Source organism: Emericellopsis cladophorae, assembly GCF_022114955.1.
Source record: "Emericellopsis cladophorae strain MUM 19.33 chromosome Unknown NODE_54_length_149988_cov_118_678836, whole genome shotgun sequence".
Lineage (NCBI taxonomy): Eukaryota > Fungi > Ascomycota > Sordariomycetes > Hypocreales > Bionectriaceae > Emericellopsis > Emericellopsis cladophorae.
In genome coordinates this window covers 129,977-148,478 of record NW_026250979.1, presented here as the reverse complement: position 1 = coordinate 148,478, position 18,502 = coordinate 129,977, and the positions used below count along the sequence as shown (strand labels likewise).

The 18,502-nt window shown below is 53.8% G+C and overlaps 4 protein-coding genes across 4 annotated transcripts; 2 read left to right on the top strand and 2 right to left on the bottom strand.

Annotated features, from left to right (window-relative positions):
* Window positions 1-489: 489 nt before the first annotated feature.
* J7T54_004528 (Guanine nucleotide-binding protein alpha subunit) lies at window positions 490-1,702 on the bottom strand (the record flags this gene model as incomplete). Its single annotated transcript, XM_051509114.1, has 4 exons — window positions 490-533; window positions 584-1,140; window positions 1,193-1,535; window positions 1,585-1,702. The coding sequence occupies 4 exons, from the start codon at window positions 1,700-1,702 to the stop codon at window positions 490-492; spliced, it is 1,062 nt and encodes a 353-aa protein (XP_051359888.1).
* A 3,354-nt stretch (window positions 1,703-5,056) lies between these two features.
* On the top strand, window positions 5,057-5,934 carry J7T54_004527 (uncharacterized protein; the record flags this gene model as incomplete). The annotated part of the gene is made up of 3 exons (XM_051509113.1): window positions 5,057-5,090; window positions 5,154-5,269; window positions 5,320-5,934. The coding sequence occupies 3 exons, from the start codon at window positions 5,057-5,059 to the stop codon at window positions 5,932-5,934; spliced, it is 765 nt and encodes a 254-aa protein (XP_051359887.1).
* Window positions 5,935-7,654: 1,720 nt separating this feature from the next.
* On the top strand, window positions 7,655-12,457 carry J7T54_004526 (uncharacterized protein; the record flags this gene model as incomplete). The annotated part of the gene is made up of 8 exons (XM_051509112.1): window positions 7,655-7,747; window positions 8,005-8,808; window positions 9,679-9,743; window positions 9,826-9,853; window positions 9,905-9,960; window positions 10,016-10,265; window positions 10,317-11,808; window positions 11,865-12,457. 8 exons carry the CDS (start codon window positions 7,655-7,657, stop codon window positions 12,455-12,457), a joined length of 3,381 nt encoding a protein of 1,126 aa, XP_051359886.1.
* Window positions 12,458-13,017: 560 nt separating this feature from the next.
* J7T54_004525 (uncharacterized protein) lies at window positions 13,018-13,569 on the bottom strand (the record flags this gene model as incomplete). The annotated part of the gene is made up of 2 exons (XM_051509111.1): window positions 13,018-13,357; window positions 13,439-13,569. 2 exons carry the CDS (start codon window positions 13,567-13,569, stop codon window positions 13,018-13,020), a joined length of 471 nt encoding a protein of 156 aa, XP_051359885.1.
* Between the last annotated feature and the right edge of the window lie 4,933 nt (window positions 13,570-18,502).

Below are 18,502 nucleotides of genomic sequence, written 5' to 3'. Positions count from 1 at the left end.
GACCATGGCCCAATCATGGGTGGACGCATGTTGCTCGATTGCGCGACCGCGAGTTGCCATGTTCCCTGCAAGGAGCCCTTTCGGAGCCTCGCGTCAACCACTTCCCAGTAGCCAGCCGCCTATCCCCACCACTCATTCGCACCTTGCTTGTTCTCCAATCGCCGAAAAAAAAAAGGGGTTTAAATCGTTCTTGTTGTGGTTCTTGTTGTGATACAGAGCAGTTCCCACGAGGTTGTGACAGGACAGCCCACCCGACAATTGGAGGGTTGCAGAGGTGACTGGCACAGCCAACAACGCCCCCGACGCCTCGTACATTGAAAGTCGGGTTACAAGCGGGTATCGTAGAAGCATCCAGGGCACTCGTCCTTCGTGTATGCCAAAGGAGTACAAGGAAATGTCATGAGCCGTGACTCCTGTGGCCCATTTGTTGTTCGTGATTATTATAAATGTCTCAAAAGGGTATTCATGCTGCAATAGAAGAGAAGTCGTTTAGATAAGACCACAGAGGCGAAGGTTCTCCTGAATGATGATATCTGCCATAGTGAGCGTCTTGCCATGGTGAGTTTACGTCGATGTTACATACCGTTTACCGCAGCCATGACGAACCGGATCTGGGTGGTGTCAGTTGCACATGTGAAGTGCGTGTAGATTTGCTTGGTCTCATGCTGATTCAAGCTAACGAAGCGGTTGAGAATGTAGTCGCAAGCCGCCGCGTAATCGTCACCGCCCTCGTAGTCAGGGAAGTAATTCTTCATAGGGCTGACGGGCAACTTCTCCTTGAATCTGTCGATCTTGTTCAGGAACAGAATGATGGAGGTCTTGATGAACCACCGAGAGTTGCAGATCGAGTCGAACAGAGTCAAAGCCTCCTGCATACGGTTGACGGTCTCATCCTCGAAGAGAAGCTGGTCGTACTCGGAGATGGCGACTAGGAAGAGGATGGTTGTGACATTCTCGAAGCAGTGGATCCACTTCTTGCGCTCAGACCGCTGACCACCGACGTCGAACATGCGGTAGGTCAGGTCGCCGATGATGAAGGTTGTCTCAGTGATACCAGTTGTCTTCACTCGCGATCGGAGAACATCCTGGTCGTTTGGCATGTAGTCCGGAGCCGCGATGCGGGCGATATTGTCGAAGTAGCTGACCATGTTAGCCGACAATTAAACCCATACTAGGCACTTGTGCAACCCACTATCGCGCCGAATCGTTGAGCTGGTATTCGCGCGAGCGCTTGAAGCACTCTTGCACACCACGATCCTTCCATAGAGCCTCAATGGCGCTGCCAACCTCAGGAGGCAGGACATCTCCTTCAATCTGTGCAGGCTGCATGAAGATGGTTTGGACGTGATACTCCATGCGCTGATCCTCCAGCGGCAGCTCGAGGGACTCCATGGCCTCAAGGATGACGCGCATCGATTGCACGGTGTTGCTGAAAATGATCTCTTTAAACGATTCGCGCTCGTCCCTAGAGTAGCCTCCCTCGTGAATGAGCTTCATCTGCTTGAGGATCGTCGACTTTCCGGATTCACCGGCACCTGACCGCACTTAGTAATTGAACACGCGCCCATGCTGTGTGAGACCTACCCAGAAGCAGCATCTTAATCTCGTTGCGCTGCATCATCTTGTCGCGCTTGAGCTGGTTCTCAATCTCCTCGTTGCGGGCCTTGCCCTCCTTCTCTTCAGTGCTCATGCCACAACCCATCTTGTCGATTAGTTGGCCTTCTCAGGTCCGCGCTGGGAAAATAACTTGAAATCGCGTCGAGCTGACCAGACAGTGGTATCGTGATGTCAGCGAACCTAGCAAGGGGTATGTGTTAGCTGTCTGGCATTAGACCCCCGTCGTTGCCGGCGCGAGCAGGTAAGAAAGAGCCCGAGCGCCCAATGCTGCGAAACACGCCCGCAGTACTCTTCAGTGTACATAAAAAGCAATCGACGGCTACAAATAGGCCTTTTTGAAGTATCTGTCACGATTGCGAGTGGCGCGTGGATCGATTTGCGGCGGAGGAAAGCATGGGTCGCCGACATTGTGCCATGTCAATCGCTCAGGGGAAGAAGGCAACGGAACTCACCAATACTATTGACGATGACAGGACGAGCGTTGGCATACACGCCTAACTGAAGAGATTGGTGATGATGAGGAAGGGAGGGTTTCCGTTCGGTCTGTCGGTCACTCGGTTGGTTGGTTGGTTGAGAGTAGGACGAGGATCGAGAACGGGAGTAAGAAAATAGACAAGGAGGAAGGGGAGGAGATTCGACAAAGAAGGTCAGACCAAGGACTGGAGGGAAATGAATGGATTGCGCGACAGCTTGGGGTTGGAGATTGGATTGGCTAGGCTCGCCTGGGACAAGCAGGCGACAGTGCGCTAGGCTCCACACACACCACGATTCACTGAACGCTCCCGCTCATGGCGCTACCCATGTCAAGACCGACGGATCATGGCCTTCGGACGGGCATTTCGTACGGAGGTACTGGATTCTACAATGACTGCCCTATTCAGGCTATCCTCCAGCGGCCGTTGTCCTTCTCAAAACGGGTTTCTTGGCCAAGGTTTCTGGGCAGTATCATGCGACGTTCTTTCCACAGCTCCGGCGCACTGTATGCTCTTGTCCCAATGCAGGCGTGACTCGCTGTTTCTGTGTGGATGCACAGTGCGTCGGCATCACCATTTCTTCAACGTAGATCGGATCATTATGATTTCTGCCTAGTCATTCCCATATCGCGGCGTCGCATACGTGTTTTAGACTATATTGACTCAGTAATTACTTACTCAACATCATGAAGCAGCATTGACCATTATTCAGACTGCAGTTATGGCAATGCTGCCATGAAACTCTTTGATACGCCAGTTGTTGTGAGCCTTTCGCGAAAAACATCAAGTGCAAAGAGCCTCGCCGTCGTACAGCGCCCTCAGTGTCGCAGATCCACACCCAGTCCTCAGTTCCGCGCTGCCCCTGATCGCAGAGTCAGACACAGCGCCACGATGTTCAGTGGGGTGTTACTGGCAGAGAGCCAGAGCCTAGAGGAGTAGAGGCCCGTTGCGGGACTGGAGCCCCTGGCAGTGGGACCAGGAGCCTTGACTCCTGAGCCGAGCTGCTAGCCTACACTTGCGGCCAATTGAAGCTGAGTGATGCGATATGAGCTCCAGTATTTAGGAGGCGCGCTCGTTTCCAGCTCAGTGTAATTAAGCATCCCCGCCACGGACTGATGCATTCCTACGTACAACTAACATGGCTTCTCAACGCGTTCAATCGATTCGAGCTTCGCAAACGCTTGTAGCTTGCGTTCACAACTTAAACGGCCACTAGAGCTGAATGATCAAGCCGGAAACTCCTTGTGGAAACAGAAGAGTGGGCATTGAAGAGGAGAAACTGGGGGAGATTTGTGCGAGTACTCTCAGTATGTCCTCATCGATCTACGGTAGGCACAGACTTGCGGAGGCGATGAGTGTCGGGACATATAATAGTTGCGAGGCTACCAATCTCAAAAAAAAAAAAAAGTTCCTCGGTCCTGGATGCTTGAAATTTGCGAGCCAGTTACGAATCAAGCACTCATCGAAAGAGCCGCTTGGGTAGACAGACTGGAGTTTGTTCATCCACACAGGCATTACCACCAGCTCTGAAGGTCAACCGGCTGCCTCGCCATGGCCCATAACAGCGGCAACCTGCCGTTTCAGTCCAAGCACGGATACTCAACAGGGACCTGTTGCCTTTCCCAGTGACATGCGCGAAGCCGCTACTAAATCGACACTCGCCCAGGGGTTGTATTCGAGGCGAGAGAATTTCCCAGAAATGAGGTCGTGACTCGCCTGGTGCTTCAATAGTCGCTTGGAAGACCCCATCACGGCGCGGTGAGAGACGCATCTGCCCGAGTGCTCCGCTACGGGAGGCTCATGTATCCGTTGGGCCATGGCTCAATTAATTATAATCACTACCTGTGAAATTTCCTGGAGCCACAAATGCGAGTCATTGATGCCAGATGGTTAGAAAAGCGTCCCCGCAACCATCTCTCCTGACCAGGATTGCCACGCTAACATCCGACAACAGCCTATAGATCTGCACGAAATTTGATGGGGATTGGAGAGCGGGCTTGGCAGTACGAAAATCGTGAAGCCTATTCCAATCTTCCACGCGCTGTGCAATCGCGGAACCAGCGCAAGTCGCAAGTCCCAAGGCCCACGCGCGCAACAACTAAATGTGTGCTCTTGGTCCAGCCCTGTACGGATAGGTTGATGGCATCAATACCCGTACAGCAACATGGCTATGGCGGAGTTTAAAACTACCAAGAGCTGGCGTTGCTAGGCTTGTACGGATATAAAGAAGTAATCAGAGCTGAAACTTACCGCCGAGTTATTTCCAACGCACAGCAGCCTTCATCACTTCCCCGTAATCTGGAGTTTGCTACGTAATTATAGCCGTACCTACTCCGTACTCTGCAAAAGAAGACTCGCAACTCGGTACCTTTTCTGACGAGTATGTCGATTCCTGTGACTGACTTGCCGTCGTGATAAATACAGGGTCGGTGTAAGTATCAAGCAGAAGCCGTAGCAAAACCAGTGAGCAGCAGTCCATCAAGACTCAAGTCAGGGACAGTTAGATGAGTTGTGTGTTTCTCGAGATCCTGCCAATGGGCTTCTCGGCGAGACGTGTCGTTAAGTGTATAGTATGAAGACGCGTGTAAAGTCCTCATGCACGAAAACTTGTGCCACGTAGGCATGTTGCAACCGAAAAGGCAATCTGAAAAAGCTCGTCAACTGCTTGTAAGTTGTACAAGCCAGTCTGCCAGGTCATGTGTGTACGGCGGTACGCTCTTTGGATTCTCGCCGCATTCTGCAAGGCCCAGTAAGGGTCCACCGTGAGAATCTCTGGATCTCGCTGATCGGCTGTAGTCCCGCCATTTTGCCCTGACCCCTGCATTCAGACCCAACCTCTCACCTCCTCTCCAACGACCTGCGCAGTCCTCGTCCGAAGGCTGGCCGGCGTTATTAGGTGCAGATTTCACGCACGCAACAACGCGCAGGGCCGATAGACAGTGCGTTGGACGTACGCAGCAACCGCAATGGCTTTCGAGATGTCGCGGCTAGGCGGTCGAGGTAAGCTCCGTTGCCAAACCCCTTGGCTACCCAGCAGAGCAGGATTGACTGACACAATGACAGCCCTGAACCGAGACGCTGGCGGCCATGGCAACGAGGACGATGTTGAGCGCGAATACGATCGTCTGCGCGATCTAGCGCGCGCTGAGGCGGACAAGCGCAACGACTGTTTCCGACGTGTTCGTCCCGCCATTCACCGCGGCTGCATCCAAATCTGACAAAGTTCCAGTCCAGGCAAGCCTACGAGGACGGAGATGGTGCCGGTGCTAAAGAGCTGTCCAACCAAGGCAAACGTCATGACGCGACAATGGACGACTACAACCGCCAAGCGTCTGAATTTATCTTCCGCGAGAACAATGCTGCCGGCCGTAATGAGGCTGATGTCATTGACCTCCACGGCCAGTTTGTCGAAGAGGCCGAGCGGATTCTCGAGCAGCGCATTCGCGCTGATCAAGCTGCGGGGCAACACCATCTTCACGCCATCGTTGGGAAAGGAAATCATTCTGACGGCCACGTGCAGAAGTTGAAACCCAAGGTCGAGGAACTCTGCCGGGAGATGGGTCTGAACTACCGGACAGAGGAGAACGCGGGAAGGATCTTCATCAACTTGCAAGGAGGCGAGCCGCAAGGGCCGCAGGAAGTACCAGTCTACCACGGTGGCCAGGGCGGTCAATCTGGCTACCCCGGAGCGCCTCACAGTGGTCAACAGCAGCACGGCGGGCAACACCATGGCGGACACCAGCAGCAGCAGGATCAGCAGCAGGATGAAGTGGAGGAGATGGTCAAGAAGCACTTGCCTCGCTTACTCAAAAAGCTTGAGAAGCATTGTTGCGTTGTCATGTAAGCAAAGGTACTAGGTAAGCAGTTCCGAGGCTTGCTTGTGGTTTTGGCATAATTATACCATTTGCGTTTGTTTATACAATTGTTTTGAATCGAGATAAGACTTTCACGCAGTTATCAGCAGCAAATTGACTTGGTCCGCATTGATCAAAATCTACCAGCACCCTCCGAGTTCGCCGCATTGCTCCACCAACCGACTTTCAATAGTCTGCCAGGCCAAAGCAACCGAGGAGGTCGTACAGAGCAACAGAACGACAAGCCTCAGGTACATTTCTGGGAGTCTGGCCCTGTCCTTTTCAACGCTCATTGAGCCTTCATGCGCGCGTGCGCCGCTCTCGCAACTGATGATCCTCCTTGGGCGCATGAGGCACCTTTGCGAGAGTCACACCAACGGCCTCGCAGATCAGGACCGCCAGCATCTCCATGATCACACTTGAGCCAAGAAACAGCCAAGCTGACCCTTGATGTCCGCCCAGAACGAGAACACATGAGTATGCGAGGCGGACCGCCACAAACGGTATCGAAACAAAAACGGCGAACAAGATGCGGTGCTCTCCTTGTGAGATGTATCCCTGGTTTAAAAGGGCAATGGTGGTAACAAGGATGACCATGGCGAAGACCGGGACCATCAGGGCTATGCCAGCCTTGCTCAGTGTTGCGTACGAAACCTGCACATGTCCTCCTTGCATTGTCATATTCGAGTTTGCGCCACCGACAAGGGTAAATATGACTGCCAAAAGCATCGTGAGCCTGATGAGGCGTTGATATAAGGGTCTGACAATAACATGTCCTTGCCGATTGATCGAGTCGTAACAACGCCCGAGCATGCCAAGAAGCAACAGCATCAAAGGACCTAGAGCGACTCCATTGAGTACCTGCCAGCCAACGTAGAGACTGACGTCGCTAGGGTTTGAAATTGTGGCTAGTCGAAGCGCCGCGCCCAAGATGCGGGCGATGGCGAAAATGACAAGGTAGACCCATCCTGTGGTGCGCCAGACGCCATGTTTGAAGCAGAGGTGGATGCCAACTACCAGGAAGAAGGCGTAGATGGTGACTTCTGCAATTGAAATGTGATCATACTTGTCAAGCGAACGAGGCATGGTACTTGTAGATTAGGGGGAGGAAGTGATCTGATGATAGCGATGGAAACGTGAGCAAGTGAATTGGCATTGGAGAGCTGAGCTGGGGATCGATGCAGATACCCAACATATTTATAGAGAAGCAACATGATCACCTCATTGCCAGCCAAAGCACCCTTGCGTCGCTGAGTTGAATATTTCGAAGGGCGCGTCAGCAACGAGGCCTTTCATCAAGAAACACTGCCCACTTTGAGGTGCCGCTTTCCGAGAAACTGTGAATACAATCTGACATTGCCACACGCGACAGCCCTATCACTATGGCTGGGTGGGTTGGTACCTCTTGCTTGATATCCGACAACTCCAGCTTGAGGCTCGCCTCGAAACGTTTGCTCCTTGTGGAATGGTCTCACTTCATCTTCTCAGCTGTCGTCACGGACTCGGGGAACAGCGACGAATCAGAGTGATCAGAACCAACGTACGGAGTAGTGCGTGCGTTCCCCGTCCAGCGGATCTGTCAAGTGTTAGTGCTGACAGCCTGGATCCATCATGTTCCTGGTCCTGCACGGCAGTCGCTGCGATGCCGTCTTCCGAGAGAGTGGGAGTTCAAATAAGCCTTGCAACAGCCTTATGGTTTTGCTCGAATCAATGTCCGAAACTGGTCAGATCCCTGGCGCCAGTCTTGGCGCCCATCTCTCGCAGTCGAAACACGTGCGCAAAAGGCCCAGACGCGTATTGGCAGTGAGTTATAAATGGAAAATGAAGACAGTTTCGACAGTGTTTTGTTCTACGTACCAGATATGCTGACGTCGGTGTGGCTTGCACATTGAATTAATCTTGTACGGGTTGGCGGGGCACGAAGTGACCAAGCTTCGGCCCCTCCACACGCTTGACCCAACTTTGGAGAAAGCACTTTTCTGCACGATCTGAATGCTGCGATGCCGGTAACATCCCCAGCCTGATGGCTTTGGTATGAACGTTACTCACATTTCTCGCAGCTGATCATTGTGACCGGATGGCCGACATCAGGGAAGACGACTCGCTCGAAACAGCTGCACGAATACCTTGCGAAGCGCATCATTGACACCAAGTATCGCCTGCACTTCATTTCAGACGACAGCCTCTCGATATCCCGAAGCGTTTACGACCTCTCGCCTGACAAGGTCCCGGCTCATACGCGATCAGCTAACGCTTCGGAGAAGGATGCGCGAGCTGCCATCTACGGTGCCGTGAAGCGGGTGCTGAGCGACAAGGACATCGTCATCCTCGACGGCTTGAACTACATTAAAGGATGGCGTTATCAGCTGCACTGCGAGGCCAAGGCAGTGCGGACCCCAAGCTGTATCCTGCAGATTGGCTGCGCCAAGGACAAGGCGAAAGAGATCAATGAGGAGAGACTGAAGCGGAAAGAGGCCGGGCACATTCTCGCCGAGGGCGAGCCAGAACCGTACGACCCAGGAAACTGGGAGAATCTTGTTTTCCGACACGAGGAGCCGAATCCTATGACACGGTGGGATAGCCCGCTCTTCGCCCTGGTGTGGGATGACAACGAGGACCAAACACGAGAGGTGTTCGATACCTTGTGGGACTCGATCGCTGGGGAAGGACGCAAGGTCATCCAACCGAACCAGGCTACGTTGCAAAGGGGCCGAAATGAGGGCGGTGACTATCTCTACGTACTTGACCGTGAGACACAAGATGTCGTCAAACGAATATTGGACCAGCAAGACGACGAAGGTGGCGGCGAAGTCAAGGTACCATTGACCGCTGAAGGCAAGGAGAACCTTGTCGTAAATTTGCCCGTAGGTCAAAAGGTTGGCCTGCCCCAGCTGCAGAGGCTTAGAAGAGCTTTTGTTGGTCTGAATCGGGGTGGTATTGGCCTAGAGGCGGTGGGCAACATGGCTAGCGACAGATTAAGAGAAGCCTTCGTACGGCATCTCAACAGTAGTTTCGATCAAGATGAATGACACACGCTAGCCACGGGAGCTTGATAGACACTGTTGAGAAGTCACCTGGTCACCTGTGAGACTTGCCAACCGCTTACTATTCACGATGCCCTTACTGTGAACAGTGGGCCGTTTAGTAAAGCATTTTTGTAAGTCTCGAATGTTCGAGCCGTGAGTCAGCTGCCAGTGCTTAAAAAAAATCGAGGCCTGTAAAACACGGCGACGTGATGGTTGGCGGACATAGGCATCTTCCAAGGTATGCATGTGTCCAGATTCCATGACTCCGTCCAGGTGGTTGCGTCGTCCGTCTTCTGCCTGGGCGCTGTCAGCACCGGAGGTGGAAGCTTCTGCCGCCTTCCACTACGGATATACATGAGAGCACCGCCTTGTTGAGCGTGAATGCAGGTACCGAGACCCTGTCGTGCACCCTGCGCGTCATTGATATTCCGCCCCGCTCAGCACTCACGGTGAGATCATTGGCCCGCCGGCCTTGCCTCGCCGTCACCTCTGCAACTCGTCAACCAGCTGTTTGCCTGTGAGGACAGCTTGGGATCTGCACACCTTCAACCATCAAACCCTTTTCTTTCCTTCCCACATTTCTTCACAGCAAATTCGTCACCAAATCACTGCTCTTCTTGTTTCGCACGTTCACGAGACCGCCTCACCTGCTACCTCTGACTTGACAGGTGCCCGGTTCCGAACATCGCACGATAATCAACCACACAGCTGCAACTAAGCAGATTCGACACCAAGATGGCTCCCGAGGAGGACAAGAAGAAGGTCAACTTGACGTAGGTTTCTACACCAAGCGATTGCAATTCTTGCGCCCTACGTCCTGTGCCAAAGGCTCGCAACATGCTAACAACACCGTAGTGATCCTTCTGGCTCCGCCATCAAGAATGTTTGTCTCACGCAGGTGTATGACCGCATCGAGGGTACTAACATGGTCTAGGAGAATGATGTGTCTACCGCGATTCTCAAGAAGAAGAAGAAGGATAATCAGTTGATGTGCGTATTTGAGTCATTACATCACAGCCGTGGAGATGAGCTAACGTTGGTCAAGGGTTACCGATGCCACAAACGACGATAACAGCATTATCGCCCTGTCAGAGGCTACGATGGACACACTGCAGCTCTTCCGTGGCGATACTGTTCTGGTCCGTGGAAAGAAGCGCAAGGACACCGTTCTTATCGTCCTCGCAGACGACGAGCTCGACGATGGTAGCGCCCGCATCAACCGCGTTGTTCGTCACAACCTTCGGGTCAAGCATGGCGATATGATCACCATTCACCCATGCCCCGATATCAAATACGTACGTGACTCCGACGACAGTTGGTGACGCCGACACTGACATTCTCTTCAGGCTAAGCGGATCGCGGTCCTCCCCATTGCCGACACCGTCGAGGGTATCACCGGCTCTCTTTTCGATGTTTTCCTCGCCCCGTACTTCCGGGAAGCGTACAGGCCCGTGCGCCAAGGAGACCTCTTCATAGTACGTGGAGGCATGAGGCAAGTGGAGTTTAAAGTGGTGGAGGTTGATCCTCCAGAGTACGGTATAGTGGCTCAGGACACAGTCATCCACTGCGAAGGCGATCCAATTGAGCGCGACGAGGAGGAGAACAACCTGAACGAGGTCGGCTACGACGATATTGGTGGCTGCCGCAAGCAGATGGCTCAGATTCGTGAGATGGTTGAGCTTCCTCTCCGTCACCCGCAACTTTTCAAGTCCATCGGTATCAAGCCCCCGAGAGGTGTTCTGCTATACGGCCCCCCTGGTACCGGTAAGACTCTGATGGCTCGTGCTGTTGCGAACGAGACCGGTGCTTTCTTCTTCCTCATCAATGGCCCTGAAATCATGTCCAAAATGGCTGGTGAGTCCGAATCGAATCTGCGCAAGGCTTTCGAGGAAGCCGAGAAGAACTCTCCCGCCATCATCTTCATCGACGAAATCGACTCGATCGCTCCCAAGCGTGAGAAGACTAATGGTGAAGTTGAGCGTCGTGTCGTCTCCCAGCTCCTCACTCTGATGGATGGCATGAAGGCTCGCTCCAACGTCGTTGTGATGGCCGCCACCAACCGTCCCAACTCTATCGATCCTGCCCTGCGTCGTTTCGGCCGTTTCGATCGCGAGGTCGACATTGGCATCCCTGACCCTACTGGCCGTCTTGAGATCCTCCAGATCCACACGAAGAACATGAAGCTCGGTGATGACGTCGATCTGGAGCAGATCGCCTCTGAGACACACGGTTATGTCGGTTCTGACGTGGCCGCCCTGTGCTCGGAGGCTGCCATGCAACAAATCCGTGAGAAGATGGATCTGATTGATCTTGACGAGGATACCATCGACGCCGAGATTTTGGATTCGCTTGGTGTAACCATGGAGAACTTCCGCTTTGCCCTTGGCGTATCCAACCCCTCTGCACTCCGCGAGGTCGCTGTTGTCGAGGTACCCAACACCCGCTGGGAAGATATTGGTGGTCTCGAGGGTGTCAAGCAGGACCTCCGCGAGTCCGTTCAATACCCCGTCGATCATCCAGAGAAGTTCCTCAAGTTTGGCATGTCGCCATCGCGAGGTGTCTTGTTCTTCGGTCCTCCGGGTACCGGTAAAACGCTGCTGGCAAAGGCCGTTGCCAACGAGTGCTCTGCCAACTTCATCTCCGTCAAGGGCCCTGAGCTGTTGAGTATGTGGTTCGGAGAGTCGGAGAGCAACATTCGTGATATTTTTGACAAGGCTCGCGCTGCTGCCCCTTGCGTTGTCTTCTTGGACGAGCTCGACTCAATCGCCAAGGCTCGTGGCGGCTCCATGGGTGATGCTGGTGGCGCCTCTGACCGTGTCGTTAACCAACTGCTCACCGGTAAGTTCCATCAAGAATCCCCCAAAGTCAAACCTTGCGTACCTAACATGCTGTAGAAATGGACGGAATGACGTCCAAGAAGAATGTCTTCGTCATTGGTGCGACCAATCGTCCTGAGCAGCTTGACCCTGCACTTTGCCGTCCTGGACGTCTGGACTCTCTCATTTACGTGCCGCTGCCCGATGAGCCTGGTCGTCTCGGCATCCTCAAGGCTCAGCTTCGCAAGACCCCTGTCTCCGACGACGTCGACCTTGGCTACATTGCGGCCAAGACCCACGGCTTCTCCGGTGCCGATTTGGCCTTCATTGCCCAGCGTGCCGTCAAGATTGCCATCAAGGAGGCCATCACTGCTGATATTGAGCGCACCAAGGCTCGAGAGGCCGCTGGCGACAACGAAATGGAGGTCGATGAGGACGTTGAGGACGCCGTGCCTGAACTGACCAAAGCTCACTTCCAGGAGGCTATGCAGATGGCTCGTCGCTCGGTCACTGACGTCGAGGTGCGCCGTTACGAAGCCTTTGCCCAGCAAATGAAGAGCGCCGGCCCCGGCGCTTTCTTCAAATTCCCCGAGGGTGACGAGGCCGCTGCCGGAGGTGATTCGAACAATGCCTTTGGTGATGCCGGTAACGATGACGACCTCTACAACTAAGCAAAGGGTGCATGCATGTTCGGGGATGAAGAGACTCAATCCTTTGTATTCTACACTTACGCGAGACCATCTGCACTCACGTCTGTCGGAACGAGGAGCAACCTCGTCACGCTGGAGTTGGTGTGTACGGAGGTGAACCATGGCGGGCTATGCAGGGTACCCGCAGACGAGGTCACCTAGTATGCAGATTGTGTTGCTACATAATTCGGTAGACTCGACCCCAATGATAGAAATGAATGAATTTCACGATGCATTTACTCAAGCAAGGTTGCAAGCATGTCTCCATCATGTTTGTCCATAGAAGGACGATTACTATAGACAGTTGAAATTTCGCGTAACTCGTGTCGGATCGTTTGTAGCCGTGCCAGCGTCATCTTCCCCTTCACACAGCGGGCTCCATACAGTCAGCTGTGCAATCTGCTCGAACGTTGAGCTTCAATGGACATGCCCTCCGCGCACCATTAGAACCACCTTCTCTCCCCCCCAACACGCCTCTAGTCCTGGGAGTGCCCCTTGCCCTCCGTCTCGCTCACCGCCTTCGCTCGCGGCGAGCCACACCGTCAAACATTGCCGTTCTCATCCACCTCGCAGACATTCTCGAGACTCTCCCGGGTGACGCGGAGCGCCTCGTCTATGACGTATTGTGGAATCGCCAGGCTGACCTTGTCGCCACTGGGGCCCTTTGCCTGCTTCGACTTGTCGCCGTTGGTGCCGTTCGTGTTTGACACCGGGTGGACAGACACATCTGACTCGGCGCGCACATCGGACAGAACACGTCGGAGAAGCTCAGGGTATGTGGATATCTCGCCCGACCGTAGGAGGGACAGGGCGTGGCTGCGCAGGGTGGTCGGCCAGTTGGACGGGGAGGCGTGCAAAGAGTGCAATAGGGCTTCTTGGATTCTAGACCGATCGAGTCAGTCAGGAGCGCGACGGTGGGGGAGGGAGATTATAGCGAGACATAGAAGTTATTGGGCGACATACTTTGTAGCGTGTCCGTCACTGAGGAGGATTGTGTTGATCTGGGATCGCATGTCGGGGTCGAGGACGCCATTACTATATGATGCCGCCGACGAGGGCACTTTGACGGGTGTGGAGGGATTAGAATTCGCCATGGCTTCTGCGGACGCTGGCGGAGCCAGCTAGGCCGTGGTTCGTTGTGGCAAGAGCCGTGAGTAGTATATATTGAGAGAACGACGTGTCTGTCAATCGCAAAGGGTGGCCCGTAGGCGAGGAGCGTTGACGAGTCGAAATCGGCTGCGGTGGCTCAGCGGGGTTTGTGGATTCTTCTCTAACTAAGTGCGTTGCAGCAGGTGGACTTGTGCTGCGGTGATGAAGAGCTGTGCGCAGGTGTGGATTTAGAAACGAGCTTGGTGATGTGCTTGCTACCAATGGTCGCTTTGGTGGTGTGTAATAGTGGCAAGGCTGAGATGGGGAGGTTTTCGGGAGACGCCAGTGAGGCAAGGCTGAGGGTCACAGAGGTGGGGCAGACAGGCACGTAGCTCCCTTGCCTGAGGTGGGCTTGCCCCGGAGTTGGATCAACGACTGGACATGTGACTAGATAGTGATACTTGACTGCAACGGCAACGGCAACGGCAACGGCATTGGCGATAGCTTTTCCTGTTTTTGCTAAGCATTTTGCAAAACATCAGACATACGAATTTCCACAGCGCCCGAGTGCGCAAGGGATCCAACATGACCCCACCGCCGGGACAACGACAATCTTCCTCCAAGCCTGGGCTCTGGATCTAATACTCGTCCTTGCAGACTGGACACAGCCTTGCTTCCAAGACACACTCGAGTGCCAGAAAAGAGACCGCGGTACTATCAACACTCGGTGATTGTTCACTTTAAGATAGTCGTTGATGGAATTATTCACACTCGTGGAGATGACGGCCTCGCTATGGGAAGGCCGCAATAGTGGCGTTTGAGGTCAACCCGTGCCCATCAGGATCAATATGACTTGTCGTGAGTGTAAGAAGTCTGCGGCTCGGTCCTTTGAGAATTTGGAAGGATCTAAACCATGCCTCCAACAAGAACCTTGAGCATCACCAATCGATCGTACAGTCTCAGGCCTGAACCCGAGGTGACAAAGACGCACGGTCAGGAACAGAAAGAAAGACTCTCAAATAACGTGAGGAGCGACAACTTTGGACCGGCAGCATTAGGCGGGCCTCGCTATTTGATGAGAACGCCAGACCGACCGCTTCAAGGCACACTGCATTCGCTGCAATGGATCGACTCGCCCAAGAAACCCTTCCAGTGTGACGCGGTGACCGAACAAATGTCATGCTAAAGCTACACGCATCACATGAGTCGTGCCAGCCGCGGGCCCCTCGGAAAGTTGGTCGCCTTTAGGAGACCTAGGTAATGCACCCGTCCAAGCGCAAAAGCAAGTCTCACTACGTCGTCAGAAAGAGCAGGGAACCGACAAGCCACCGCGCCCTATGGCTGTTGCTTGAGGGCGGTGAGCAGCAATTCGGAGGCTGTGGCTGGATTGATAGAACACAACAAGAAGAAGAAGAAGCACATCGAAACTTGCAATCAAAAGCAAGATGGCGGCTCCAGCTAACCTTACTCAATCCATGTTTCATCGCTCTTGGCTAGCATGAGCTTGGTCCTATCTTGGAGCCCCGCGATGCACGATGGAGCTGACCGCCCCTCTACGTACAAGTATTCGCCAAAGAGACTGGAGCGCGTGGTCGTGCGCTTGTGGGTAATCGCTGCGTGCGCGCGATGCTGCGGTCGGAAGATGACAGACCGTTCCAAGGTCACGTACAACGAGACAGCTCGGTGACCAGTCAGTCATCCGTTGGGCGCGAGAGTTCAACTGTCATTCTCCTGTTCCATCCGTTGCATTTGAGCCTGACCAAATCCACAACATCAGGCAGCGTCAGGTTGCCCTCGCATATCATGCCTCTTGGTGCATTGGACACGGTGTGGTCTGGTTGCGGATGTTGCATAGACACAGTCAATGGTTGGATGGATCGCCAAAGCTGCACCAGTCCGAGCTGAAGCAAACAGGATGCAAGAGACGAATCCGTCCGAATGCCCGTTCCGCAATAGCTATCGCTACGTGTCATCGTCTGATATGGTTGGTGAGGGCAGGTTCCACCACGAAGTGTCTTCTTTGTACCTGTGAAGAACCTGCTTTCAAAACTAAATTCTCTGGTTAACCTACCCATTGGCCGAGTCAATGGAATGCTCCCGGGGTACTCCTTGACTGTTCTGGCACTGGCTAGTAGAGATGGGATAGCGTTGGACGCTATGTCATGGCGGGATTCCATGAGAGAAGAGGAAACACCAGTCCGCCATTTCCGAGTGTGACCTGGGCAATGATGAGCATTTTGAAGCGTTGACGTCGCACAAGGATATTCTTCTCGAGGGATTGCTTCGCCCATAATACCGGTCCGTAGAGCAATCAGAAGGGACTGCTATCCGTACGGCATCACTGCATCAGTGACCATTGACATGGGGAAGCACCAGGTGGTATGCGTGGCTCGGGGGTATTGCCGCAGCCATCTCAGCCTCTCAAGTCTCGGAGCCCAGTTTGACAGCATGCCGGGGCATATCCATGTCGCTTGCATTGTCACCAATAAGGTAAGGCAGAGATGGAAATAAAACCCGGCGTGCGATGGTGATGAAATCCAACGGCCGCAACCCGGTGAGTGGATGCGATCCAATGACACCAGCTCTGTAAATCCGATCGAGAAGTTTCCATTTGATAGCCGCCAGCATTTACAGGTAGGCGACAACGTGCACACCAGCGAGTCAGAGGATAACATGGCGACAACGCCTGCAGCCTCACCGGTCGCCTACATGTAGGAATGGCGGTGACCGCGGATAGCATGGTGAGCTTCCAACCAGTGGCAAGGCGCATGTGCCGGCCACTTGTATAATCCGGATTGACAGGGTCACAAAGGATCGAGAGCCGCGGACTTGACCAGACCTTGGCGCGAAAAACAAGCCCCCATGTCGAATAGGCTCGATTGGCCATGCTCAAACTGATTGTTGTCGTCCGTAGACCGCAACCCGCCTCGGCAGGTTCTAGCAGAAGACCCCCCCCCAAGATAAGGAATTCACCGATATAGCAATCAATTATCAAGTACCCGAGCGGCTAGCCGTCCGTCAATTAGTATTTCTGGGGTCAGAGGATTGGCTTTCCAGGTTCCCCAGCTTCCTGTCAACAACAGGCCCCGCCCAGAGTCCAGACATACCTATTTCTTCGCCGCACCTTATCGATCGAGCTATGCGACAATTCCCCTGACTGCTTTCAGCATGGCGTAGCCTATGGCCATGCCAGTTTCCCGTGTGATTTAATAGTCTTGCGAAGTGATCTGGCAAATGTGCCATGTGCGCGGCCTCCCATACTTTCCAGTTGTGGCGTTTCTCTATCTGCATTGTGCAAAGAGCCTAGAGTTGGGTAGAGTAGTACTCGTTTGGGCGACACGGCACGGCACGGCACGAAATTTCAAGGTCTACTAGTTGCATACTATCCTCCGGGGCACAGCCAACGCTGCCGAGTCAACCGGCAGAATCAAGATTGGTCATGCGTGACTCAATGCGGGCAGACATGAGCGACCACCGAGGTGAATGTCGTAAGGTACGGTCACCGAAGCATGAGTGCGTACGTGCTGGCGCCGGCATCGTGCACCCCTGCTGACGGAGCGACGATTGCCATGCCCCTCGGCGGAATTCAGAGCATCAGACGCAGGGGTAGCTTGCGATCACCCAAGGGGTCTAACGCAGGCCAGGATAGGTTGATTAGAAGATGAGAGGCCCCAAGCCAGACACCGCCCGCCCCGAACAGTTTTGTCGAGATTTCACGGCTGTTGTGGGAGTCGAGATCCGATGCACCAGGCCGGGACATGCTACAGAACCATGTGTTACATGGAATCAGATAACCTTCCGATCATAGCATCTCCCGGGAGGACGACCACCAGCTATGCTGGGGTGGTGGGGTTGGAGCACATCCACTCGGTGTGATGCAGCCTGCGGTATGCAGATCCTCAAAGCTTCGTGTTATGTAGTAGCTCCAGGCTCGGGGCTTCAATCTTCGCAGCGCGAGCCACTGGCTTGTGTATGTCGCGACCGGCTTTTGGGCGTCCTGTCCATGTACCTAACAATATTATGAGGCGGTTGTAGTGTGGCACTTGGATGGCGTTGGGTCAGTGACACTCTTTACGTCTTCGCCCGACAGTATTTGAACATGCCACGTATGCATCCGCCAATAACAAGGGCCTCCATGTCTGCAACGGCCGCTTGCAATATGGATTGTTCTGGAGTCCGAAACAGAGTCGAAATGAACCAGGCCGTGCAGATAGCAAGGGCGTCCGAAAGCAACTGTCAGCGGCGACATCTAGAGAGCGTAGCTGTAGATGTTCCACAACGCGCGTGGCTTGCTTGTCCAACACTTCAGCCTGCCCAACGACGCAAACTGGCCGACTATCCGTACGCTACATGTGCTAGCGAGTGAATTTGACATACCAGCATCGCTGACTTGGTACGTCTTTGTCAGGGTTGACATGTGGGCGGCGGCCTCCACTCGAGAGATACTTGTAGGCATATATCAGTAGCTCGTCTTCTTCCGTCGAGCGTTACGCTGCAACACACAGGCAAAACAATGGGCGCAAAGAGTACCACCCACCATGCAACAGGCAATGCGCAGGCATGGAGAGAAGCAGGAAACCTCGGCCACCTGCGCCGTAGAGGATGATTCGACAAGATGGGTCTGAATCTCTGCCCAGTGGGAATGTAGTGAAACTCATTGACATGCATGATGCACAACTCCTTGAGAGAATGCGGGCGGCAGCATCTTAGACATGGCTTGCAGATAGCAGCAAGCCATCGGCATCCATCCTTGTTGCCAATCATCTGTGGATTGATGTCACTCTCAGAGACGATGTGCAGCATCTGTAAGCAACCGGTGAGGTAGTGTTCCACAAAGCATTCCCATGTCTCTGATGGGCAACCTTGCCGTGGGTCATATTGGCCCCGTTCACCGTTGAGCAACAGGATGTCTGCTTCATCGAATCAAGGGCAGCGATT